This window comes from Haliotis asinina, chromosome 15, assembly GCF_037392515.1.
Source record: "Haliotis asinina isolate JCU_RB_2024 chromosome 15, JCU_Hal_asi_v2, whole genome shotgun sequence".
Lineage (NCBI taxonomy): Eukaryota > Metazoa > Mollusca > Gastropoda > Lepetellida > Haliotidae > Haliotis > Haliotis asinina.
The window spans coordinates 31485864-31510752 of record NC_090294.1 but is presented as its reverse complement, the minus strand read 5'-3'; the positions used below and the strand labels follow the sequence as shown (position 1 = coordinate 31510752).

Genomic DNA, 24889 nt, shown 5'->3' with positions numbered 1-24889 from the left:
AGTCAGATGGTAATTTTACTCAGAATGTTAAAAAAGAATGATTCTATTAGCTGCAATGAAATGGTGTTTCCCTTTGATATTTACAACGTTGACTTACATTATTGACAGCTGTCACTCTAGATCTCATATTGTGTCTACTCATGCTCGAAAAGAAGTGTACCGTAGAAGCTGTCTAAACCGGCACTCAATGGGACTGAAGAAATAATCAGCTTTAGACAATGTGTTGAATTGTAGAACTGTCATGATAAATTACAAGCCATGGACAGGACTGAGATTTTATGCTAGTGTTGACAACTTGCTGGATTGGACAGATGCTGCTTTTGACAACTTCCATGGTAGTTGACAGAGAAAGGATACATATACACAACACATTTTGCTTCAGCTGGATGATCACATGTCAACAAACTGTTTTCGGGAGACTGCACTAAACCTAAGGTCAAATTGTACCTTCAGAGACCATATAATAGATAAAACTATCCGTCAATACACCCAAGTGCTGTCTTATATGATCACATATCACAGTTTTTGAGTTTTCTTAATGCTTTATGTGTGATTTGATTGTGTATATTTGTAGTGACATGTTGAGGACCCGTGCAGCGCGACTGATACAATGATATACTGGTGTGCCGTCCTGGTGGCTGTCTGGCTACTGCATGGGTGTGACAGTCAGGGGATAACACTCACCGACCTGTGTACATTCATTAATGTCACTGTACCAACAGCCTCAGACCTCGGAGGGAACGTAAGCATCTCAGCGTCTAATATATGTCACTGAAACATATAACTGTTCGTTGTAACATACCTGTCAGTAAAGTCATCCTGTTCCCTGTAACATACTTGTCAGTAACGTCATCCTGTTCCCTGTAACATACCTGTCAGTAAAGTCATCCTGTTCCCTGTAACATACCAGTCAATAACGTCATCCTGTTTCCTGTAACATACCTGTCAATAAAGTCATCCTGTTCCCTGTAACATACATGTCAATAAACTCATCCTGTTCCCTGTAACATACCGGTCAGTAAAGTTATCCTGTTCCTTGTAACATACCTGTCAGTAACGTCATCCTGTTTCCTGTAACATACCTGTCAGTAAAGTCATCCTGTTCCCTGTAACATACCAGTCAGTAACGTCATCCTGTTTCCTGTAACATACCTGTCAATAAAGTCATCCTGTTCCCTGTAACATACCTGTCAGTAAAGTCATTCTGTTCCTTGTAACATACCGGTTAGTAAAGTTATCCTGTTCCTTGTAACATACCTGTCAGTAACGTCATCCTGTTTCCTGTAACATAGCTGTCAGTAAAGTCATCCTGTTCCCTGTAACATACCAGTCAGTAACGTCATCCTGTTCCCTACAACATACGAGTCAGTAACGTCATCCTGTTCTCTGTAACATACGTGTCAGTAAAGTCATCCTGTTCTCTGTAACATACCAGTCAGTAACGTTATCCTGTTCTCTACAACATACCAGTTAGTAACATCATCCTGTTTTCTGTAACATACCTGTCAGTAAAGTCATCCTGTTCTCTGTAACATACCAGTCAGTAACGTCATCCTGTTCCTTACAACATACCTGTCAATAAAGTCATCCTGTTTCATGTAACATACCTCTCAATAAAGTCATCCTGTTCCCTGTAACATACCAGTCAGTAAAGTCATCCTGTTTCCTGTAACATACCTGTCAATAAAGTCATCCTGTTCCCTGTAACATACCAGTCAGTAAAGTCATCCTGTTCCCTGTAACATACCAGTTAGTAACATAATCCTGTTCCCTGTAACATACCTGTCAGTAAATTCATTCTGTTCCTTGTAACATACCTGTCAGTAAAGTTATCCTGTTCCCTGTAACATACCAGTCAGTAAAGTTATCCTGTTCCCTGTAACATACCAGTCAGTAAAGTCATCCTCTTACTTGTAAGATAGCTTTCAGGAAAGTCATCCTGTACCTTGTAACATACCTGTCTGTAAAGTGATCCTGTTCCTTGTAACATACCTGTCAGTAAAGTTATCCTGTACCTTGTAACATACCTGTCAGGAAAGTCATCCTGTTTCCTGTAACATACCTGTCAGGAAAATCATCCTGTTCTCTTTAACATACCTGTCAGTAAAGTTATCCTGTTCCCTGTAACATACCAGTCAGTAAAGTTATCCTGTTCCCTGTAACATACCAGTCAGTAAAGTCATCCTGTTCCCTGTAACATACCAGTCAGTAACGTCATCCTGTTCCCTGTAACATACCAGTCAGTAACATCAACCTGTTCCCTCTAACATATCCTTGAATCCCAAGCTGGACTCATCCTAAAAATATGCTAGAATCTGTTCCTAAATGAGCATATGTAATTCCAAATATAACATATGCTATATTTGACCACTTTCTGAAAGGTTTTGTAAATAGTCATTGAAGCAGGATCATGTCTGTCAAAATCCTGGAATGGTCATATAAGTGTGGTTTGCTTTTCCCCAGTTAGGAATAGTGATTGATATCCATGTTATATCAGTGATGTGATCTGGTGATAGATTAGCAACCGGAAAATGACTAAAACTGCATCAAATGCAGGTCTGTCTGTATTGTGTTTTCAGAGAAACTTGTTGGTGTCAGCTACCTCCGTCGATGGCGGGGGACAACTTGTTGGTGTGCCTCTAGCTGGTGGGATAGAGTATCACATCAACTTTAATGCACAGAATGAAACCATCCCAGTGCCCAATATCACAGTGCAACACACACTTGAAGTGAGTGTAACGTCTAAGCTCTTACGAGTGATTATAGTGACTGTTGTTTCAATTTAATATTAGTTTCTGGTTATAACTCAAAATTCTGTCTGTCCATCCAAAGACATTTGTGTTCAACCAGTAGCTTGAAAATTATTGGTAAGTTGTTCTCAGATACCAGCATCTTAGTCTAAACTAGAAGTACCGTGCAAATTTTCATCATGATTCTTTGATTCTGTTTCAAGAATTACAGCAATATTTGAAGTCTGAATAGTTCCAACAGTAACAAGAAACCTATTGTGAGCTTTTGTCACATGTTTTGGCTTATTAGTCAGTAGACAAGAAGATTATTTAATCAGTAAGTAAATAGGTTACATTTAGTCTGTAGGAAGAATGGTTTATGCATTATGTTGGTGGATAAGACATACTATTTAGGCCGTAAGTATTAAGGTTTGTTACATTTAAGGGAAAGGTTTGTCCAGAATATGACCAAACTTTGTTGTCAGTGATGACAGAGATGAGTCACCAGTTGTTTCTTTACTTACAATTGTTTATGTTAAAAAGTATTTTCATGTTTTAAAATAGACAATATACATTGTTATAACATGCTAAATATTTGTCACTATATGCTGATGCTTTTCATTGTGTTTTTGAATAGCTGAACCTTGTGACCGTTTGTTGTACAGTTCAGGGGACCTAGGCTGGTGCTTGTCAGGACTCAGTTGACTCATCATTACATTTCATCTTGGACAGATCTGTTCAATGTGACTTTGTTTGAGAGACTTGGGCCTGGGATGCAGGCCATACTAGGCAATGGCTTTGTGCCAGGTGTGTTTCATCCCAACATCACTCATGATGGCCGCAACTCCATCACCTGGCAGCAGGCACGTGTTCCAGGTAGGTCACCACAGCAACAAGTCGAAATCTCAACAACTTCTGTTTCTCAACAACTTATTATCAAAACTGTCAACAGTGATTATAATGTGAATGTTTCCAAGACTATTCATGGACTGCATTAACAGTAAGTTGAAATGTGTGTAACTGGAATTGCAGTAATCCAAATTACTGTCAATACTGACTGATACATTGATCTGTACATCACTCAGTGGTATGTCAATGTTTGTTACACTCACTAGAACATGAGTACATGCTTGTTACACTGACTAGTACGTGAATACTTGCTTTTTACACTGACTAGTACATGAGTACATGCTTGTTACACTGACTAGTACATGAATACTTGTTTGTTACACTGACTAGTACATGAATACTTGCTTGTTACACTGACTAGTACATGAGTACATGCTTGTTACACTGACTAGTACATGAATACTTGCTTGTTACACTGACTAGTACATGAACACTTGTTTGTTACACTGACTAGTACATGAATACTTGCTTGTTACACTGACTTGTACATGAGTACATGCTTGTTACACTGACTAGTACATGAATACTTGCTTGTTACACTGACTAGTACATGAACACTTGTTTGTTACACTGACTAGTACATGAATACGTCAGTGCTTGTTATTTTGACTTATCGTCATTTGTCTATCTGATCCATCAACACTGGTTTGATCCATCAACACTTGTTTGTCTGATCCATCAGTACTTGTTTGTCTGATCCATCAGCATGTGTTTGTCTGAACCATAAACACTTGTTTTTCTGACCCATCTTCACTTGTTTGTTTGATCCTTCGGTCTTCTTTGTGTGATCCATCGGTCCTTGTTTATCTGATCCATCCACACATATTTGTCTGTTTCATCAGCACTTGTTTGTCTCACCCATCGGTACTTGTTTGTCTGACCCGTCTTCACTTGTTTGTCTGACACATCAACACTTGTTTGTCTGACCCATCTTCACTTGTTTGTCTGACCCATGGGTACTTGTTTGTCTGAACTATCAACACTTGTTTGTCGGATCCATCACTACTTGTTTTTTACCCATATACCAAATTCATCAGTACCTGTTTGTCCGATACACTGAACAGTCAGTTTTGTCTTACAGCCAACAGCAGCATGCTTCTTGAGTACTTTGCAGAGCCCAGTGGAAATGGGGGTAAATTGCTCCCCAAGGACTTCAGCTACTATCCCAGTATTATCACATTCTATGATGTAAGTTTTTCTTTTTCATCTTGATATCAGACATACTTTGCTCAGTTCCAGCAAATTATGCAAATATAACCATAGCATGCTTCACTTCTTGCTACATTAATAGACAGACATCAATAAAAGGACACAGTTTCCTAGTTCAGTGGATCAAAATATTGTGTTAATATTCATGTTAACAATAAAGCAATCAAGTCATATAGAAGTTATAAGTAACTGCTTGCACTATGACAATATAATAGTGGTGTGTGTATGGTTTTATTCTTCCCACACTGGATGCTAACCACAAGCAAGACAATCTCTAGTACATGTCAGTTATCCTGCTTCCACAAATTTTCTTCAAGATGTGTTTCACTCAGCCACTGCACAAAGATATAAACAAATTGAAAGTCAATGCAAAACTTCTGTTTGTTCATGTCAACTGAGGTCAACTTCAGTGTAACCAACAATTTTGTATGGAGTCAATGTGATGTTTTCTGGTTCAGCTTCAGAGCCAGATTTTTAAAGAAACTAATCAGTGAGCCTAAGAAGTTATAACTTGCAGAAATACGATTTTTCTTTGCAGAATATGTTCTAATTTTTAATTTTTGTCATTTTATACTTATCCTGACCCATGTTTATTATGTTATGTCCTTCATCTATGCGAATGATAGTAGAACACTTGAATCCCTTGTAGTTTCCGTAATGCAGACGTAAAAGTTCACTCACCCACGAGTTGCCTCCCTTTTACTGCCAGAACATTATCTGACTTGCCATGCTTGTCAGCCACTCCTTCATCGCATTAGTGGCAGGTTGGGGGAGTACTGGAGTCCTGTATATGGCTCTGTATCCTTTGATATTTAGATCCTTTTATCCAAATTACAATGTGTATGGTTTCGTCTATAGTTAGCTCACATTGTATGCCAAAATTTAACTAATTTAATTTTCATATTTTGTGACATGATTTCATCATGTAGTTTGTTTACATTTGATGAAATTTTGCAGTGACTGCAGGTACTAGCTATCAGTGGCTGATCCTCACTCCCAATGCCGGTCATGCATTAATCCATGTTCATTCAGCTTTCATTTTAGATACTGTATTAATTGATCAGATTTGCAATTTAATAATTATTTGTGTTACATTTACAGAGATACAGTGGACTGGGTGAGGGAATAATCTCAAGTCACCAGGCTTTATGCTGGTACTTGTATGTCGTTATGAACAGTTGAAACACATATTTCAGGTGATTTGCTGAGTTCATTACAGGGGCAGTCGTCACTGGCTGGTCAGGATGTGGTTATTCTTCTTCTGAATAAATGTCATCAGAGGCAAAAAGGAAAAAATCATCAGAGGCATCTAGAGCCTCAACAAAATCAATTCATTTTAGCAGATCAACACACCAGAGGTTGTTTGACAAAGAGATTGTGTCTCCTGATGATGCAGATGTAAATGCAGACCCTCCAATATGGCTGCCCGAAGTACCTCTAGGACCTTCGAGAATGTCAATATATACCACTTCAGCGACGAGACGATCAACCCCTGTAACTATGACAGCTGTACAGCTGTTCATGGACCTGCCTCCAGCCACACAGAACAGGCTCTAGCAGTACAGACAAGTCTCTAGTAACGCAGACGTCTGTCACCAGAGTAACAGTGCAGTCTCATTGCAGCTTCAGGAAGACGGATACAGTACCTTAGTGGTCTTGAATGCTTCAACTACATCACATCAGTTCCAGCCTACAATGCAGAACTTTGACCTGGGCAACTTTATGTAGCAGTTTAAGAGAAACTACGAAGTCACGTCTTGAACCTTTGACGTCAGAGAATAATAGGCGGGAGTGGATCTAGTCATTCCACATTAGCTTTAGTAGCTCCCACAGACATAGATTAGTGCATGGGGGAAACAGCAGATGTTCGCAGAAGGATGGTTCCAAAAGAAAGGTTCACCAAAGGAAGGTTTGTGAAAGGAATGTTTGGAAAGGCCTCCCCATGAAGCAGACATGCATGTAGGTTCTCTGATTTTGCTTTCTGTGACATTCTGAAGATCAATTTTTATGTTAAACTTTGATGATCAACCACTGGCATCACAGATGTCTATCATCAGAGCCTCGTCGCTTCAAGAAGATGAAGACAGCACCTCAGAATTCACGAATGCTTAGACTGCATCCCATTAAGTTCAGTCCACTTCTCAGAACTTCGTCCCAGGCATGCTCATGAAGCAAGTTATAACACAGATGATAGCCATGCTGGATCAGTGTTTGGCTGAAGGAAGAGATGCATGCCAGAGCCCAACAATGTTAGACAGCGTTAGAAAAGGACCAAACATGAATCTCCATCATGCATGCTGAGTTTTGTAGACTGGCTACAAGAAGTTCATCAGCATGAAGATGGTGTCAACCTTGCACAATTGCAGCTACATTCAGATCTTCTCAATTAGACATCATTCCAGCACAGTTTACAAGAGATCAAGGAGACATTATGTGACTGGCAGTCGACACCAGCCTGAGATCGGCATAATTGCAGTCCTCATTGAGACATCATATCTGTCCTAATGGCTGTTGGACTACCATTCATTTTGATGAATGATTCGATTCAGCAGATTGAAAGTATTGGTGTATTACAACACAATTTGGTTATTCAAGAATATTTTATGATGCTTCATTGAACCGGTTATTACTGACAACCAGAATGACACATCATCACTACATATCATTATTGTTGAAGCGTGTACCTTGTTGGAATCACTTCAGCCATGTGACTGTTTACATGAGTAATTGGCTGATCGGAGCACCTCAGCAGCAACAAGCGTTGTGCTGTACTGGATCCTTCTATAGGTGAACAGATTTTGGGGCTTTAGATTGTTTAGTTTAAAAAGGCAGTTGAGTTAAAAATTCAGTTGTTTGAACTTGTTAAACTCAGTTTGAAATTTTAGTAAAAACTTTAGTTTGTTTCAAGAAATTGGGGCCAGGTTGAAGGCTTTTCACATAACGGGAGTGAAGATCACATTAAGCAGACACTCTATCTGGTCTGCCTCAAATGCCACCAACAGAATAGATGCTCTAATCTGTGTCCCAGTAGTCTGTGTCCCAGTAGTCTGTTCCTGTAGTGTGTGTCCGAGTAGTGTGTGTCCCAGTGGTCTGTGTCCCAGTAGTCTGTGTCCCTGTAGTCTATGTCCCTGTAGTGTGTGTCCCAGTAGTCTATGTCCCTGTAGTCTATGTCCCTGTAGTGTGTGTCCCAGTAGTCTGTGTCCCTGTAGTCTATGTCCCTGTAGTCTGTGTCCCTGTAGTCTATGCCTTTGTATATTGTGTCACTGTAGTTTTCGCTGCTATATCTGCAGTAGTCAAAGCCCTTACTGTTGTGTTTTCAGACAAGCAACTTGAGGAGGGTTATTGAGACTGAGGCATGTATACAGAGGACTGATGAAATAAGGGAAAAAGTGAGTGGCAGCTAAATCTCACACTAAGTACCACACTTTTTGTCATAGTTTTTATCAAAAAACACATTTGTTACTTGTCTCATTAATCTGTTTCTCACCCATTCTGAAAGGGTATGGAGGACATGTTTGTTAGTTGTGAAGAATATTACACTGTGTGACAAGAGTGTATGTTGCTATCATGGTAAATGGACATCATCTTCAATGAGGAACAAGGAAAGTAAAATCAAACCAACATCTTGTTTAATATGATCAGTTCATACCCAGAGCAAATGGCTAGGAAGCTGTTGGTTTTTGTCACATGGCTTTTTTAAGTTGTGTTATCTAAATCATAGCCTTTTGGGTTCCCTTTTTAGGTTGTGTTATCTAAATCATAGCCTTTTGGGTTCCTTTTTTAAGTTGTGTTATCTAAATCATGGCCTTTTGGGTTCCTTTTTTAAGTCAACCCAAAAGGACTTGTATTACCTGATTTCAGTGGTATTCAAGAGTTGAAACAATTAATACCAAATGACTCCATCAAAACACTCAGTCCTTGGACATGATGCAGATGGCTTTCCTTTATTGGGTGCCACTTATCAGCTGGGACAATATTAATATGTTAGCTCACGGACTAGATACTCTATGTAAACATTCACAGATCCCTCAACCTTATGTGTTTCCTGCCTTGGTTGTACAACCAAGCAACCGAGTGATACGTTTATTGATTTTGATTTAAACATAATTTATTCATTAAGAAAATGATAAGGCACAAGTTGTCCAACTTAGAAAAACCCTTTCCTGATAATTACACAGTTCATCTTACTACAATGTACACAAGTGACAGAAGTAAGCTAGGCTATGTACAACAGATGTTAACTGAGAAAGCGTTTTGCTTGACAGGACAAATAGACATGTACACATTTGAAAACATTCTGTCTTTCAGTAATTGAGAGACCTGCATTGCCAAATAAGATAAGATTAATACCAATCAGTGTTCTAATGTTGACAATATTTTCTAAAGGTTTAAACAGATTATGTCTCTGAATAGTATACAGAGGACATTGAAGGATGTAATGCAAAACATTCTCACATCTGTGACCCCAGTGACATGATGTGTCTTTTTTTAACATTTACAGTGTGCAAAACATTTAGCTTGCCTATTCTTTATGAATACATGTAGGGGTGCATTTTCCTTTCACATGGATAGAAGATTTAAACAGTGCAACAGTTGCAATTTCTAATAGCTAAAGGAATATTATTCCATACTTTAATTGTTGGGAGATTAAAAGATGATGTTGAGTACCTCAGTCTTGTACATGGTTGGCTAAAATTATCGGAGTTTCTTAACTCATGACTTGTCTGGTTGCCTACTACAGGTGGGAGTAAATCCTGTAGAAAACATGGTGCCAGACCTGTTTTGGTTTTGTAAAACAATGTATATTTTCGTCTTCTCCTTCTCTCAGTAAGTAAATCCCATCCCCTTTCATAATACAATGAATGGAAAGGTGCACACCTTAAAAGACTGGTAACTATGCAAGCTGCTTCAAATTTTGCCAGTCTGTTGGCTTGTTCAATCAAACACCCATCCCATACCTCACATGCATACTCAAGGTGTGGCCTTATAAATACAGTATTTATTTTTGATAGTGTTGTTCTATTTGGTAAGAACTTTATTTTCCGAAAAGTCATTTTAGATGTCTTTTTAACAATGTTTTCATTATGATGATGCCAGCAGCTTCCAATAGGCGTGAAGGTTAAACCCAAATGTTTATGAAAATCAACTGTTTTTATATCTTATTTTTTATATTTTTTCTTTCCCCTTTGAAACAAATCATACAATTTGCCACTGTTTTTATAATCCTTCAAGGATGTTTAGGATATGTGTGACTTGTTACGTCAGCTAACAACTGTGTTCTATGGTCCATGTATTTGTTTACTGCAAACTGTTGATGTGTTGTAGCTGCTGTACCAGCACGGCCTGACAGGTCTGGGCTTCATCCTGGGGCTCTTAATTGGGATCCTTATCATCGTCCTCATTGTCTTCATCCTGCTCAGGTTCTGCAGAAACAAGGGTTGTCTGGCTGCTGTTTCCCCAGGGCCTGGCAGTGAGGTCAGGACATGTAGCCTGCCTCATGCAGATACTATGTTTATATAGATGGTGCACTCTGGCTTGTATTGGGCACCGAAGTAATTCAGCATCGATTTTCAACACGTAATTAATGAAATTTGCAGAGAATTCATTTAGACTACTGTAATATTGCTGACAAGAGTATAAAACATGATTGATTCCTTGATTCCCTACTGAGCAGCCCCATGACTACTTTGTGTGACGCAGATCACGTGCAGAAGGCTGTGTGGTCCATGTGGTTGTACATTATGTCCATGTTGCTGAAGCTGAATGTATGTTTACAGAAGAAGAAATTTAAAGAGAAGGGGAGAAAAATTGTAATGGATGCTAAGGCAGCTATGAAGAAAGGATTAAATACAATAAAGGATTTTAGGTTAGTTACCATCTGTATTGTGTAATTTACTAATGTTGACTGTAAGCAAAGTTTATGACTTAAAATGTAACGTAAAATGTATGTACATTTATATAAACAGGTTTTGTTAATTTATGTTTCATATTTCATATTACAGCAAAACTGTGATAATGGTTAAGCCTATGGTTAAGCCTGTGTTGAATGTGGGTAATTATCTGGTGTTCAGGAAGCAATAAAAGCCTTGCAGTGAGTAAGTGGATATGTGTATGTTGCAGCTTGCTGGCAGTGGACGAGAGCATCATCTTTATCTTGTCACTCAAGGAGAAACTGCAGATGTACAGAGAGATAGACAAGTGAGAAATCTCTTGTATCACACTCCATGACCTAAATCTCCATGTTCTGTATGATATATGACTTCCCATCTCCTGTATCATGTAGGACTCCCCATGTCTTGTATCACACCCCATGATGTGACTCTCCATGCTCTGTATGATGTGTGACTCCCCATGTCTTGTATCACACCCCATGACATGACTCTCCATGTTCTGTATGATGTGTGACTCCCCATGTCTTAAAATTGTATCACACCCTATGACCTGACTCTCCTTGTTCTGTACGATTCCATACAATTTTGGTATTTGGCGTCAATGCATTCTAAATAGTGCAATTTTGTCATGGACTTTTTGATCTACATATATTTTATCATCTGGTCATGGTGTAGTATTATAAATATTGCTGCTCAATTAATTTATGTGTAGATGTGTGTGCTTAGCTTGCCACTCTGTCTTACTCCTGCAGCCTTGACATCCTGTCCACTATCCACGTGGACACCGACATTGAGAAGGAGCAGAATGAGGCATCTGTTCAGACATCACAACTGCTGATACAGAGTCTCAGACACAATGGTGACATCAGTCCTCAGACAGAAAACAAGGTGGTCACAGACTTCAAGCTTCGGCTTCAGGAACTGGATCGTCACTTGGAGTCAGAGTTTAAGAAGGCAATGGGAGATGTGTACAAGGACCTCAGTGCCAAGAACAAGGTGACTACTTGCTCAGCTGTAGGAGGAGTTGCTGCTGCTGCTATGTGTATTGTATCTACCAAGTTTCTGATCTTGTTGCCATGGTTTCTGTTGTGTTACAAACCACAAGCTGATTTGCTTGATACACTTCTACTGATCTATGTTGCACCTAATTTACAATAGAGGCAAAGCACATATTATTTGTCTTTATTTCATTTTTTTTAGGTATTATAGTAAACATCATAATAACCGCAAAAATCCCAACTGTTTACTTTGGCAGAGTTCGGGTGTTGTGTTCAGACGATGTATTTTACATTAGATTTCCGTCATGGGTAATGAAGTATTGTCATTGTCCTTGCAGGAACGGTTCAGCACAATGATGGCCCGACACAAGCAGGAGAAAGCAGATGCTCTGAATATGGCCAGGGACTCCACTGATGAGGTTAGATAGCTATAGTTTATTGATATTTTGTTAGAAACAAAGGAGGTTTGGGTTGGAACACAATATATTTATGCTGTTACATATTAATTCCCAAGCTCTCACATTAACTAGAAATCAGTCTGTAAAGCCAAATAACCAAAAAATGTCATGTGATTAATAACCATATTTTAAATATAACTAAGGTCACAAATAACTACAAAGCAGTACAAAACAGAGTGGCATTACATATTCAAAGGCAATGTAATCCAAGAAAGGTGGTGATGACATTATTCAGCTCTCAGCACCATAATATCATTGCCTGTAACCAGTTCACACATCATTGTCGTTTATATAAGGTCTCTGACTTGTCAGAGTTTTGTAATGTTACAATGTTTCATGAATGTAAAGAGAAACATTATGCAAATACATTAATTTAAATGTTCAATCTGTAGTGTATACTGTAAACGTTCACAATCTGTAGTGTATACTGCAATATATGTCAATAACAGAGTGAGGATGGATGATAGGAGCATGTGACGGTGGATAACTCATGTACACTATAGGAGCATGTGACGATGGATGACTCATGTACACTAAAGGAGCATGTGATGATGGATGACACATGTAAGTTACAGGAGCATGTGACGATAGATGACTCATGTACACTATAGGAGCATGTGACGATAGATGACTCATGTACACTATAGGAGCATGTGACGATAGATGACACATGTAAGTTACAGGAGCATGTAATGATGGATGATACATGTACCTTAAAGGAGCATGTGACGATGGATTACTCATGTACACTATAGGAGCATGTGACAATGGCTGATGACACATGTAAGTTACAGGAGCATGTGACGATGGATGATACATGTACCTTAAAGGAGCATGTGACGATGGATGACACATGCACCTTATAAGAGTATGTGATGATGGATGACACATGTACCTTACAGGAGCATGTGACAATAGATGACACATGTACTTTATAGGAGCATGTGACGATGGATGACACATGTACCTTATAGGACCATGTAATGATGGATGACACGTACCTTAGAGGAGTATGTGACGATGGATGACACATGTAAGGTATAGGAGTATGTGACGATGGATGACACGTACCATAGAGGAGTATGTGACGATGGATGACATGTACCTTAGAGGAGTATATGACGATGGATGACACGTGTAAGGTATAGGAGTATGTGACGATGGATGACACGTACCATAGAGGAGTATGTGATGATGGATGACACATGTAAGGTATAGGAGTATGTGACGATGGATGACACGTACCATAGAGGAGTATGTGACGATGGATGACACGTACCTTAGAGGAGTATATGACGATGGATGACACGTGTAAGGTATAGGAGTATGTGACGATGGATGACACGTACCATAGAGGAGTATTTGACGATGGATGACACGTGTAAGGTATAGGAGTATTTGACGATGGATGACACGTACCTTAGAGGAGTATGTGACGATGGATGACACGTGTAAGGTATAGGAGTATGTGACGATGGATGACATGTACCATAGAGGAGTATTTGACGATGGATGACACGTGTAAGGTATAGGAGTATTTGACGATGGATGACACGTACCTTAGAGGAGTAGGTGACGATGGATGACACGTGTAAGGTATAGGAGTATGTGACGATGGATGACACGTACCATAGAGGAGTATGTGATGATGGATGACACATATAGGAGTATATGACGATGGATGACACCTGTACCTTACAGGAGCATGTGAAAATACAGTGTATATTTTTGTCTCCAGGAAAAGGAGGCTTTGCTGTCACTCTTGGACCAGCAGCACCAGACAGAGGAGAACGAGCTCACCTACATCCTTGCTCTTGAGCAAAATGAGGAGGCTGAAAAACTGAGAAAGGTTGGACTCTATATATGTAAGAGTGAACCACTGGTTTCTGAAACAACATGTGAAGATATCTTTAAGCATTTGCCTGAAACAGTACTCTGTTTTGATTAGGCATGAACATATGCATAATGTAAATGTGACCAGTGAACACCGTATTTATCTTACCGAACACCTCAATGTTAATTTTGAACTGTTTCAAGCATGGGTATTGTATCGTACACTTCAGCCAACCTGTGTGAATTAAACAATTCAAATCTTGCATCTGTCTGTTTTTTTGCCCGTAGGTATTGTCTTATATAAAAGGGGCTACATTGGAACGTTTTGTCAAAATTTATTTATTGGAATGAGAGTCAGATGTTATTGTAGCCATTGCTAGATCTTGCAAACGACACAAGAAAACCAGATTTAGAGTTATCTCCTTTCCATCGATTTGCATTCGCAAAACATTGGTTATTTCTGTGCGTCATGCATCACTAATGTTATTTGAGATCAAAAAGTAACTACCAGGAAGTACCAAATGAGATGTTATTGGCAGCTGGGTGTATTGCAATGTACCTTGCTTGTACACGGGGTACATTGAAAATAATAGAAGAGCGCTCAGCCAATCAGACGTCAACATTTATGTATGAGGTAAGATAAGAATGAATAAACTGAATGGCAACTTGTTCATTTTGGAGGAGTTTGCTATTCGGAAACGTATGGGCATCAAAGAAGAACAGCAGCACTTTCTGAACAACACATGTGCCACGGGCCAGTTGACTGAACAACAAGCGGAATGGTTGCTGAAGGAGCATACAAAACAACAGGAGAAACTTCAGCTCATGTATGATGAGGAGATCTCACGTCAGAGAATGCTCTTGGAGGAGAAACTAGCACGACGAAGAGCTTTGGCACGTGCAAGTGTAAGTACACCCTGACACACTTAACATGCATATTTCATGATCCCAACATTTCTGAGGGAGAGCCTTACACACATGTACAGTTTTGAATTGAAGTGGTAGCAGTGTTTGTTGAGTTTGCTCCAGTGACCACTGCTGCACATGTTTGTGTTGGTGTATTAATGGCCACTGTGTTGCTGCAGGAGGGGCAGGAAGATGACCATGTGGAGATGCTCAACACTATGGCGGGACACCAGGTCACTGCTATACAGCGGATAGGCAAGTGAGTGGATGGGATCGCAGTCAACAATACAACACGCAGTTAACAATCTCCCTTCCATCAATTTGCATTCACAAAACATTGGTACTTTCTGTGCGTCATGTAGCCAGCCAGTAGTAGTTGTGTGTATATATGAGAGAGACATGTACAGATAGCTTATTCAGTTGTAAACATAGTTACCCTGGCATGCCAGACCTTAAGTGAGGCACAAGCAGAGTGCCTGTAGCTAATACTTGCCATTTGTTACTCTGGTTATGAAGGAGAGAGGTCCTGAGTGAGGCACAGGTAGAAGAATATCTCAAGAAGGTTAAGGAGGAGATGCTGGCTATCAAGGACAAGATGGAGAAGGAAAAGGGGAGACAGGAAGAGGAGCTTCATAAAAAGCTGAGTCAGCGCAAACAGCAGAGACTGATGGACAAGAAGAAGCAGCAGGAACAAGAAGTTCAGGATTTCATCAGCAAGAATATGGCCCAACAAACAGATAACAGTATTGGTATGTTCCTTTCTATTGATTTTTCATCTTGATTATGATTCCTGATTTCTGAATAGTTTGATTCAGAGAAAACTGTTAGTCCGGTATGGAGATTTCTTCCAAAGAGGAAAATGATGGGATAACATTGAAGGTGAAAGCATCTAGATGGGAATTCAACCTTCCTGAGATTTATTGTATCTACAATAATTGGAGTTTTGTATTGCAGTTAATGGTTGATAAGGTCAAGGTCATTAACTGAAAAGCAGATCACATGTTTTTAAAGTAGTGTGAGGTATGGTCTTTACTGAGTTCTACTGCATTTGTCCCATGTCTTTTCCCCAAACAGGAAGTCACACTATTGAACATAGTGAAGATACAGTAGCTATAAAACACTGGACATTCTGCGAGAAAGTAGGTCAGGACTGTCTGTGTGTCTTCTCCAAAGGGAAGTGATGTTATCAAGCTGAATGTGATCGTACCTTTTAAGGAAATAGCTGGACCCATGGATCTTTCTGTATCAAATCTGTACTGTAGACTAATTGTTGTATTTTGCTAACTTCAGATCCAGTTGCATTTGCTGAAGGTTTGCTGAAACTCAGATCAAATCATCGTTTAGAATTAAGTGACCTTGAGAATGACATTGATGGTGAGAATTTCCACGAATTGGAGGAGTCAAGAAACCAAATTGCATTTGCTGCCAGGACAGAACTAAAGGACATGGAGAAGAAGCTTCTTGCTGACCTGCAAGGGGAGGGTAGGAATCTTAAAGCGTATATACTGGGTAGTATATGGTAGATATCTTAAATTATAAATATAGGGTGGTTTATGTGATGATCTTTAGCTTACAAAAAACATGAGGCTGATGAAGATGGTCTTAGCGTGGTATGCATACCAGATGAAAAACAACACAACTCTGATGTGTGCATGACAATGAGGGCAGTTTGGATGGTTCCAGGACTTGATGTATATTTTAGCTGTTTGCAGCCCTCCAGTGTATGAAAGCAGAAGGCAAGTGTGTACTTCCTCCCATGGAGACAGCAGGCAAATGAATTGTAAATGCTGCCCGTAATCCCATTTAGCCAAATAGTGTTGAATGTCAATATTGTATATATATTATCTTAAAGTACTTATTATAAGCTGTATGCTTCTCTCAAGGGTAATACGGTCTGATGTACGCCTCTTTGTAGCAGTGTTACTCAGGCCGGTAGTATGTCAACCTAATAACCACCACCTCATGACCACCTCATCCCGTTAGTTGCGTCTAACGAGAAGCATGGGTTACTTAAGACCAATTCTAACCTTGGTGCTTAGGTGTGTGTTGTCATATGTAATATACAACATGGTATGTGTTAGTTGTTATGAAGGATATGCAAGATAAGGTGAATGCCTCTGGAAGTTTATTACAATTTTCTCTCTTGCTTTCTTGTACCACAATATGTATTCACTTGTTTTAATTTTTGCATAATTGAAGGAATGAGTGAAAGTCAGATGAATAAGTTCCTGAAGGATCATGACCAAGAACTGAACGACCTGCTGCGGAGGCAGGAGGGGGAGAGGGAGAAGCAGAAGGAGAAGCTGAAGGAGGCGCTGTTGCAGAGGCAGCAGGAGTGGGAGCAGCGCAGGGCGCAGGAGAAACAGGAGCAACAAGAGCTGAGGGAGCATGAGGCAAAGGTTGTCAAGTGAGTGCAGCTGGATGGCAGCAAATCAGGCTGAACTATTAAATTATACATCATTGTAAGTAAAGTTTATTACATTCATCATGACCATGTACATTGCCATGACAGTCATACACATAGAAACTTATTCATATTTTCTCATTTTGTACAGCAAGCTGATTAACAGCCAGATGTCAATTTCTGAAGCTGAGAGGGATCGCATCTTGAAGGAACATGAAAAACAGATGGTACAGCTAGAAAATAGGTAAGTTGAATACTGGCATCTTCTGTATATGTGATATTAACACATAATCCGTACAGTGGATAGACCGTGCTGTATATTTATGTGTCATTTAAGCTTGACGCTGAACAAGCTGCGTCAGAAGAGAATGTTGGAGGATAAACTGGCACAGAGAAGGGCGCAGCAGCTCGAGAAGTTGCAGCAGAAACAGGACACTGAAATCAAGGTGAGTTAGGAATGGGAACAGTGTCATGATGAGATGACAAAATAATGTCCAGGGTAATGTGTAGACATCATCTTAGGAGACAACAGTAATGTCTACCTCCTGAGGAGTGAGCTGGTGTCAGTAGATGTCAGCTGAGAAGACAGCAGTAATTGGTAGATGTCAGCTGGTAGAGCAACAGTAACTGGTAGGTGTCAGCTAGTAAGGCAACAATAACTGGTAGATGTCTGCTGATGAGGCAGTAGTAATTGGTAGATGTTGGCTGGTGAGCCAACAGTAATGGGTAGATGTCAGCTGATGACCCAACTGTAAACCTGGTCGATGTCACCTGATGAGCTCGAGGCCACAGTAATGTCTAGACGTTGGCTAATGAGGCAACAGTAAAACTGGTTGATGTCACCTGATAAGGCAACAGGAATGGGTAGATGTTGGCTGATGCGCAAACATTAATTGGTGGATGTCTGCTGAAAAGGTAACATGCAGGCAGAATACATATTCATCTTATTCTCATGTTTGTTACAGAAGCACCGACGGGCTGCAGAGAACAATGGTGAGGAATCTGATGCTGACACACATAGACAGGAGGCTGCTTTGATGAAGAAGTATGCAGAAAGACGGATTGCAGTACTGCAAGGTCATGAGCTGAATCTGGAAGAGGAACTGTCACAGGTTAGCATACCCATCACCATCAAACACATTTATATTTTCAGACAGAAATTAAAGGGCATTTTAGAAGCACATTTTCACAAACAGAAAAATGCGTCCTGTATCATTTCACTGAGATCAAATGGATTTCTTTACTTCTTGCTTATTAAGATTCGTGTGGAGATGACAAAGGAGCGAGCATTTGCCTTGAAGAGCCAGGAGGAGAGACTAGGAGCAATGATTGCTGCCCTGCAGATGCAGAAAGCAAGAGAGGTAATGCATGACTGTATGAGCATAGAGTCAGCAGATGTATGATAGAGACTGTACAGTGAAGAACAGCCTGTATGAGTATAGGGTCAGTAGGAGATGTATGATAGAGACTGTACAGTGAAGGAACAGCCTGTCTAAGTATAGGGTCAGTAGGAGATGTATGATAGAGACTGTACAGTGAAGGAACAGCCTGTCTAAGTATAGGGTCAGTAGGAGATGTATGATAGAGACTGTACAGTGAAGAACAGCCTGTATAAGTATAGGGTCAGTAGGAGATGTATGATAGAGACTGCACAGTGAAGGAACAGCCTGTATAAGTATAGGGTCAGTAGGAGATGTATGATGGAGACTGTACAGTGAAGGAACAGCCTGTATAAGTATAGGGTCAGTAGGAGATGTATGATGGAGACTGCACAGTGAAGGAACAGCCTGTATAAGTATAGGGTCAGTAGGAGATGTATGATGAAGACTGTACAGTGAAGAACAGCCTGTATAATTATAGGGTCAGTAGGAGATGTATGATGGAGACTGTACAGTGAAGGAACAGCCTGTATAAGTATAGGGTCAGTAGGAGATGTATGATGGAGACTGTACAGTGAAGAACAGCCTGTATAAGTATAGGGTCAGTAGGAGATGTATGATAGAGACTGTACAGTGAAGGAACAGCCTGTATAATTATAGGGTCAGTAGGAGATGTATGATGGAGACTGCACAGTGAAGGAACAGCCTGTATAAGTATAGGGTCAGTAGGAGATGTATGATAGAGACTGTACAGTGAAGGAACAGCCTGTATAAGTATAGGGTCAGTAGGAGATGTATGATGGAGACTGTACAGTGAAGAACAGCCTGTATAATTATAGGGTCAGTAGGAGATGTATGATAGAGACTGTACAGTGAAGAACAGCCTGAATAATTATAGGGTCAGTAGGAGATGTATGATAGAGACTGTACAGTGAAGGAACAGCCTGTATAAGTATAGGGTCAGTAGGAGATGTATGATGGAGACTGTACAGTGAAGGAACAGCCTGTATAAGTATAGGGTCAGTAGGAGATGTATGATGGAGACTGTACAGTGAAGGAACAGCCTGTATAAGCATAACGTCAGCAGGAGATGTATGATGGAGACTGTACAGTGAAGGAACAGCCTGTATAAGCATAGAGTCAGTAGGAGATGTATGATGGAGACTGTACAGTGAAGAACAGCCTGTATAAGTATAGGGTCAGTAGGAGATGTATGATGAAGACTGTACAGTGAAGGAACAGCCTGTATAAGCATAGAGTCAGTAGGAGATGTATGATGGAGACCGTACAGTGAAGGAACAGCCTGTATAAGTATAGGGTCAGTAGGAGATGTATGATGGAGACTGTACAGTGAAGGAACAGCCTGTATAAGCATAGAGTCAGTAGGAGATGTATGATGGAGACTGTACAGTGAAGAACAGCCTGTATAATTATAGGGTCAGTAGGAGATGTATGATGGAGACTGTACAGTGAAGGAACAATCTTTCTTGAGTGAGCTTCTAACGATATAGGTGCATTAATGTCATGCTGATTATTCTTAAGTTTCCTTGTTTTTTCAGATGGCCCAGATTGAAGAACAACAGAAGGCCATTAACAACCTCAAAGTGAACCTTATGGACGAGCTGACTGATCGTGGTGTCCTCAGCTCCCCAGAGTGTGAGCGTATCATAGAGACACACAAGGAGGTATGTCACACACATATACAAAGTATTTGATAGAAGCCATTCAGGATTCTGTATTGCTCAGATGACTGTAACTGTAATTGGTTAATGGTATCCCTCTCATGTTGCAGAGACAGGTGCAGTTGAACAAAAAGCTTGACGCACAAAGGAGAAAACAAGAAAAAGTGAGTCCCTCAAAATTCAGTAGATGCACCACTATACTGCATCTCAGTACTTGTGTGTACTTGTGTTATTGCAGGGCAAGTGTGTGGTGTGTACTTGTGTTATTGCAGGCCAAGTGTGTGATGTGTACTTGTGTTATTACAGGCCATGCAGGCCAGGTGTGTGACATGTACTATTTGTTATTGCAGGCCATGCAGGCCAAGTGTGTGATGTGTGCATGTGTTATTGCAGGCCAAGTGTGTGATGTATGCTTGTGTTATTGCAGGCCAAGTGTGTGATGTGTACTTGTGTTATTGCAGGCCAAGTGTGTGATGTGTACTTGTGTTATTACAGGCCATGCAGGCCAGGTGTGTGACATGTACTTTTTGTTATTGCAGGCCATGCAGGCCAAGTGTGTGATGTGTGCATGTGTTATTGCAGGCCAAGTGTGTGATGTGTACTTGTGTTATTGCAGGCCATGCAGACAAAGCTACAGGAGAGACTGGTACAGAGGGAGCAGTCATTGCTGCAGAAGCAGGAGCAGGAGATGGAACAAATAATGCAGACTTCCAAATCTAAGACTGCTTCAAAGATCAGTCGAGCACTCCTAATGCATAAACAGATGTTGCAAATGGAACAGTTCAGGTAGGGCAGACTCGTCACGGAGCTGACATGAATGTGAGATCTTTGTAAGAGATGTTACACAAGCTGAGCCAGATAGGTAGATCATGATCATACTTTTTGAATAATGAGTGTATTTCTTATGTGTCAGAAACCAGATGGAAAGGGAGACTACTCAAGTCCTGGAGGACATTCGTCGTCAGTATGAAGTGAACAAACAGAAAGCACTTCAAGATCAGGTAGTTCTATTTGTTGACAGACTCACTGCTGCATCCATGTTAACACAGTAATGTGTAAGACCCAGGATGTTGCCCATATGGTCGTGGAAAGTTTACTGAAATGACTTCTGATGAGATGGCAAATTGGAAACACTACTTTCAGACTGCTCAGTGTTTTGGTTATAACATACCAAAATTTCATTCACATATCATTGAAAGTTTACTATGATCATCATCACTCATGTGTCCAGTAGTCTGTGGTTCTCCTCTACTGTTCCTGCAGTACATTCTCATTAGTGTACAAACATTTGAGAGAGTGGAAATGAGCAGTGATAATATATTATCTAGAGATTTTCTGCTTTGATTTGTAAGTTGTGTTCAGTCCCATAAGACATGTTTTGAGTATATGTTCAATCCCATAAGACATGTTTTGAGTATATGTTCAATCCCATAAGACGTGTTGTAAGTCTGTTGTTTGTATGATGCAGGAGCTACAGTTTATAGCAGGGCTTGTGAAGGTGGGTGGGGTGCAGAAGGAGGAGCTGGTGCTGGTGCTGCAGATGCTCCACCCGGGGAAGTCTCAGGTGCAGCTGCAGGACATGCTAGACAAGATTGCAAACAAGGATGCAGAAGCACAACCAAGCATACCGTCCGAGTAAGATCTTCTAGAAACATGAAATACTTCTAAGAAAAGTTTTAGCTTGTGCTCTGCTGTCAGAACTATGGAAATAAATATATGAAGTGGCTATTTTTTCTGGAGTGAGTGAGTATGATTTGACACTGCTTTTAGCCAAATTCGGGCAATATCATGGCGGGAAACACCAGCATTGGCTTCACAAAATTGTACCTGTGTGGGGAATTGAACCCGGGTCTTTGCGTAATGAGCGAACACTTTAACCACAAGGCTAACCCTCTGCCCCAATTTTTATCTGGAGGTAAAGCTTGAGATTTGTGTTATGTAATGAGTTGTATATATATGCTTGTACAGCAACTCTCTGGTGGAGCGTGTTCGAGCATCCCAGCTGGCATCTGGGCTATCCAGCAGACAGAGCTCCCTTCGCAGTAACAGTGGGTAGGTACCTTCCTGACATCCCACCTCCATGGAGTGAGGGCATGTCTCTGTGCAGTGTGCTCAAGTTCCAGTCATGTCACCGTGATCACATTATCAGTATCACAGTTCAGCACCTTCCATCTGTGCATTTTCCATCTTGATTTTATTACTATCTGTAGTGAATGTCAAATTTAGTCATTTAAATTAATCCAGTTTTATTTAATATATCATATTAAGATATGATAGAGAACTGATGAAAGGTTTTGTATCTATTTTATTTTTTAGACTGATAACAAGAAATTATTAAACGGTGTTCACAGAAATGAAAATGGTTTAGAAAGTGTGACTTGGTGTTTGATTATGAAGTGTCAGAGTTGCAGTTGCAAATACAAGATCAACTGTAACTGTCAGTGATATTGAGTTACATGTCGGCTGTGTGGTAACTGACAGATGCCGATTTACCACCAATGTTGACAAGAAATTGAGCACTGAAGTAAATGTCACTAGTCTTGTTACTAACCACACACTGCAACTACTTACATCTGTAGTGTGTTGTCAGATCTAGAAGGCACACCAACCTACAGTGTTGTCAGATAGATCTAGAAGCCTCACCACCCTACTGTGTTGTCAGATCTAGAAGCCTCACCACCCTACTGTGTTGTCAGATAGGTCTAGAAGGCACACCACCCTACTGTGTTCTCAGATAGGTCTAGAAGCCACATCACCCTACTGTGTTGTCAGATAGGTCTAGAAGCCACACCACCCTACTGTGTTGTCAGATATATCTAGAAGCCTCACCACCCTACTGTGTTGTCAGATCTAGAAGCCTCACCACCCTTTTGTGTTGTCAGATCTAGAAGCCTCACCACCCTACTGTGTTGTTAGATCTAGAAGCCTCACCACCCTACTTTGTTGTCAGATCGGTCTAGAAGCCTCACCACCCTACTATGTTGTCAGATAGGCCTAGAAGCCACACCACCCTACTGTGTTGTTAGGCCTAGAAGCCTCACCACCCTACTATGTTGTCAGATCTAAAAGTCTCATCATCCTACTGTGTTGTCAGATAGGTCTAGAAGCCTCATCACCCTACTGTGTTGTCAGATCTAGAAGCCTCATCACCCTACTGTGTTGTCAGATCTAGAAGCCTCACCACCCTACTGCATCTCATGACAGTCATTTAAATATAAGAAAACAGGCTGAAATATAAAGGAACGCCCAGTTTGTCATATGACAAACATAACCCAACTCTAGAGACAGAGTTTTTTTGTGGAAATTGTCCCGTTTAAATCTTTGAAATCTTTAAATTTCAAACCACCCATGATTACTTAAACCTTCTTTATGGACAATAGTGTTTTGTATGTACCAGTACTTGGGCATGCTGAAAGGTCACTTTCTTTTCATCAGAAGTCCCAAAAAACGTCTTGGAGGAACCAAGAAGCGATCCTCCCAACTGAGTCTTGTGTCCTCACTGAATGAAGAGAATCTGCTTAGTGACAGCCTCAAGAAGAAGTCCAGGATGAAGCGAGGTTCCCTGGGAGCACAGGGCGTTAATGTGAATGGAAGCTTCGAATCTGATGACCATCCATCACGGCCAGCCTCTACGATGCGAGGTGCACCCTATGATGACAGGCGACAGTCATCAGGAGGATATGAATATGAGTCATGGGAAGATAACTCCAGGTTGAACAGGACTCGGGGCTCCTTGGGTGGTTACCAGCATAACACACCCATAGACGAGGAAGACTATGAGTATCCACGGCAAGATGCTTATGGTGATGACTTTATAGGAATGGGAACAGGTCACAGCGTTGGCAGTAGGGTTGCAGCACCACCTGCACAGGGAAGACTTCCCCCCTTACAGCCACAAGGAAAGGGGAAGAAAAAGAAAAAATTGTTGAAAAAGTTAGCTAAAAAGGAGGATGATTATGATGATTTGTTGTAGCATTTTGTAAAATTAATGTGTATGGTATTTTTTTCTGTGCAAATACTTATATAAAATGCAAGTAACAGTTTCTTTCATTAAATATCAGCTTACACTAGGAATTTGTAGAAGATACTACTCATTAGGATATTTACTTGCAGAAAAAAACCCAGGTTCCTTAATGTTTCCAAGCCTGTTTTCAGTATTCGTTGTTTGAGAAACATTTAAGGGCATTGACACTACTTTGTATATAAAATACGCACAAGATGTGTTAAACATTTACTACTTTATATCCTTTTGTCTTGTCCCTTAGTGGATAAATCCTGACATGTTGGATGTTTGTTCAGTTAACAGATTCCACTGACTTCTCCTACTGACCATGTTCAGGGTGATACATGTGTTTGCACAATAACCTGTACTTATGTCGCATCTATTGTTTGAAATGCACATTCATCATGGCCTGTAAACTCCTGGCTCAGAGTCAACTGCACCAATTTTGACATAACATCATTATAATGGTTTCCAGTTGAATAATCAAG

At 40.3% G+C, this 24889-nt stretch overlaps 1 protein-coding gene across 1 annotated transcript in view; it reads left to right on the top strand.

Moving 5' to 3' along the window:
* The window catches only part of LOC137266090 (limbin-like), a 28095-nt gene extending 3647 nt beyond the window's left edge, over positions 1-24448 (top strand). Inside the window, exons 2-28 of the mRNA XM_067801592.1 lie at positions 575-742; positions 2580-2729; positions 3395-3605; positions 4720-4826; positions 8168-8236; positions 10173-10322; positions 10625-10713; positions 10968-11045; positions 11491-11734; positions 12075-12155; positions 13933-14043; positions 14709-14933; positions 15113-15192; positions 15450-15682; positions 16224-16415; positions 17133-17340; positions 17489-17581; positions 17675-17783; positions 18303-18449; positions 18597-18698; positions 20276-20401; positions 20509-20562; positions 21015-21184; positions 21312-21399; positions 21867-22033; positions 22367-22450; positions 23834-24448. Coding sequence (XP_067657693.1) covers positions 611-742; positions 2580-2729; positions 3395-3605; positions 4720-4826; positions 8168-8236; positions 10173-10322; positions 10625-10713; positions 10968-11045; positions 11491-11734; positions 12075-12155; positions 13933-14043; positions 14709-14933; positions 15113-15192; positions 15450-15682; positions 16224-16415; positions 17133-17340; positions 17489-17581; positions 17675-17783; positions 18303-18449; positions 18597-18698; positions 20276-20401; positions 20509-20562; positions 21015-21184; positions 21312-21399; positions 21867-22033; positions 22367-22450; positions 23834-24371 — 4038 coding nt within the window. The 5' untranslated portion in view covers positions 575-610 and the 3' untranslated portion in view covers positions 24372-24448. The remainder of the gene's footprint in view (positions 1-574; positions 743-2579; positions 2730-3394; positions 3606-4719; positions 4827-8167; positions 8237-10172; positions 10323-10624; positions 10714-10967; positions 11046-11490; positions 11735-12074; positions 12156-13932; positions 14044-14708; positions 14934-15112; positions 15193-15449; positions 15683-16223; positions 16416-17132; positions 17341-17488; positions 17582-17674; positions 17784-18302; positions 18450-18596; positions 18699-20275; positions 20402-20508; positions 20563-21014; positions 21185-21311; positions 21400-21866; positions 22034-22366; positions 22451-23833) is intronic.
* The last annotated feature ends 441 nt before the right edge of the window (positions 24449-24889 follow it).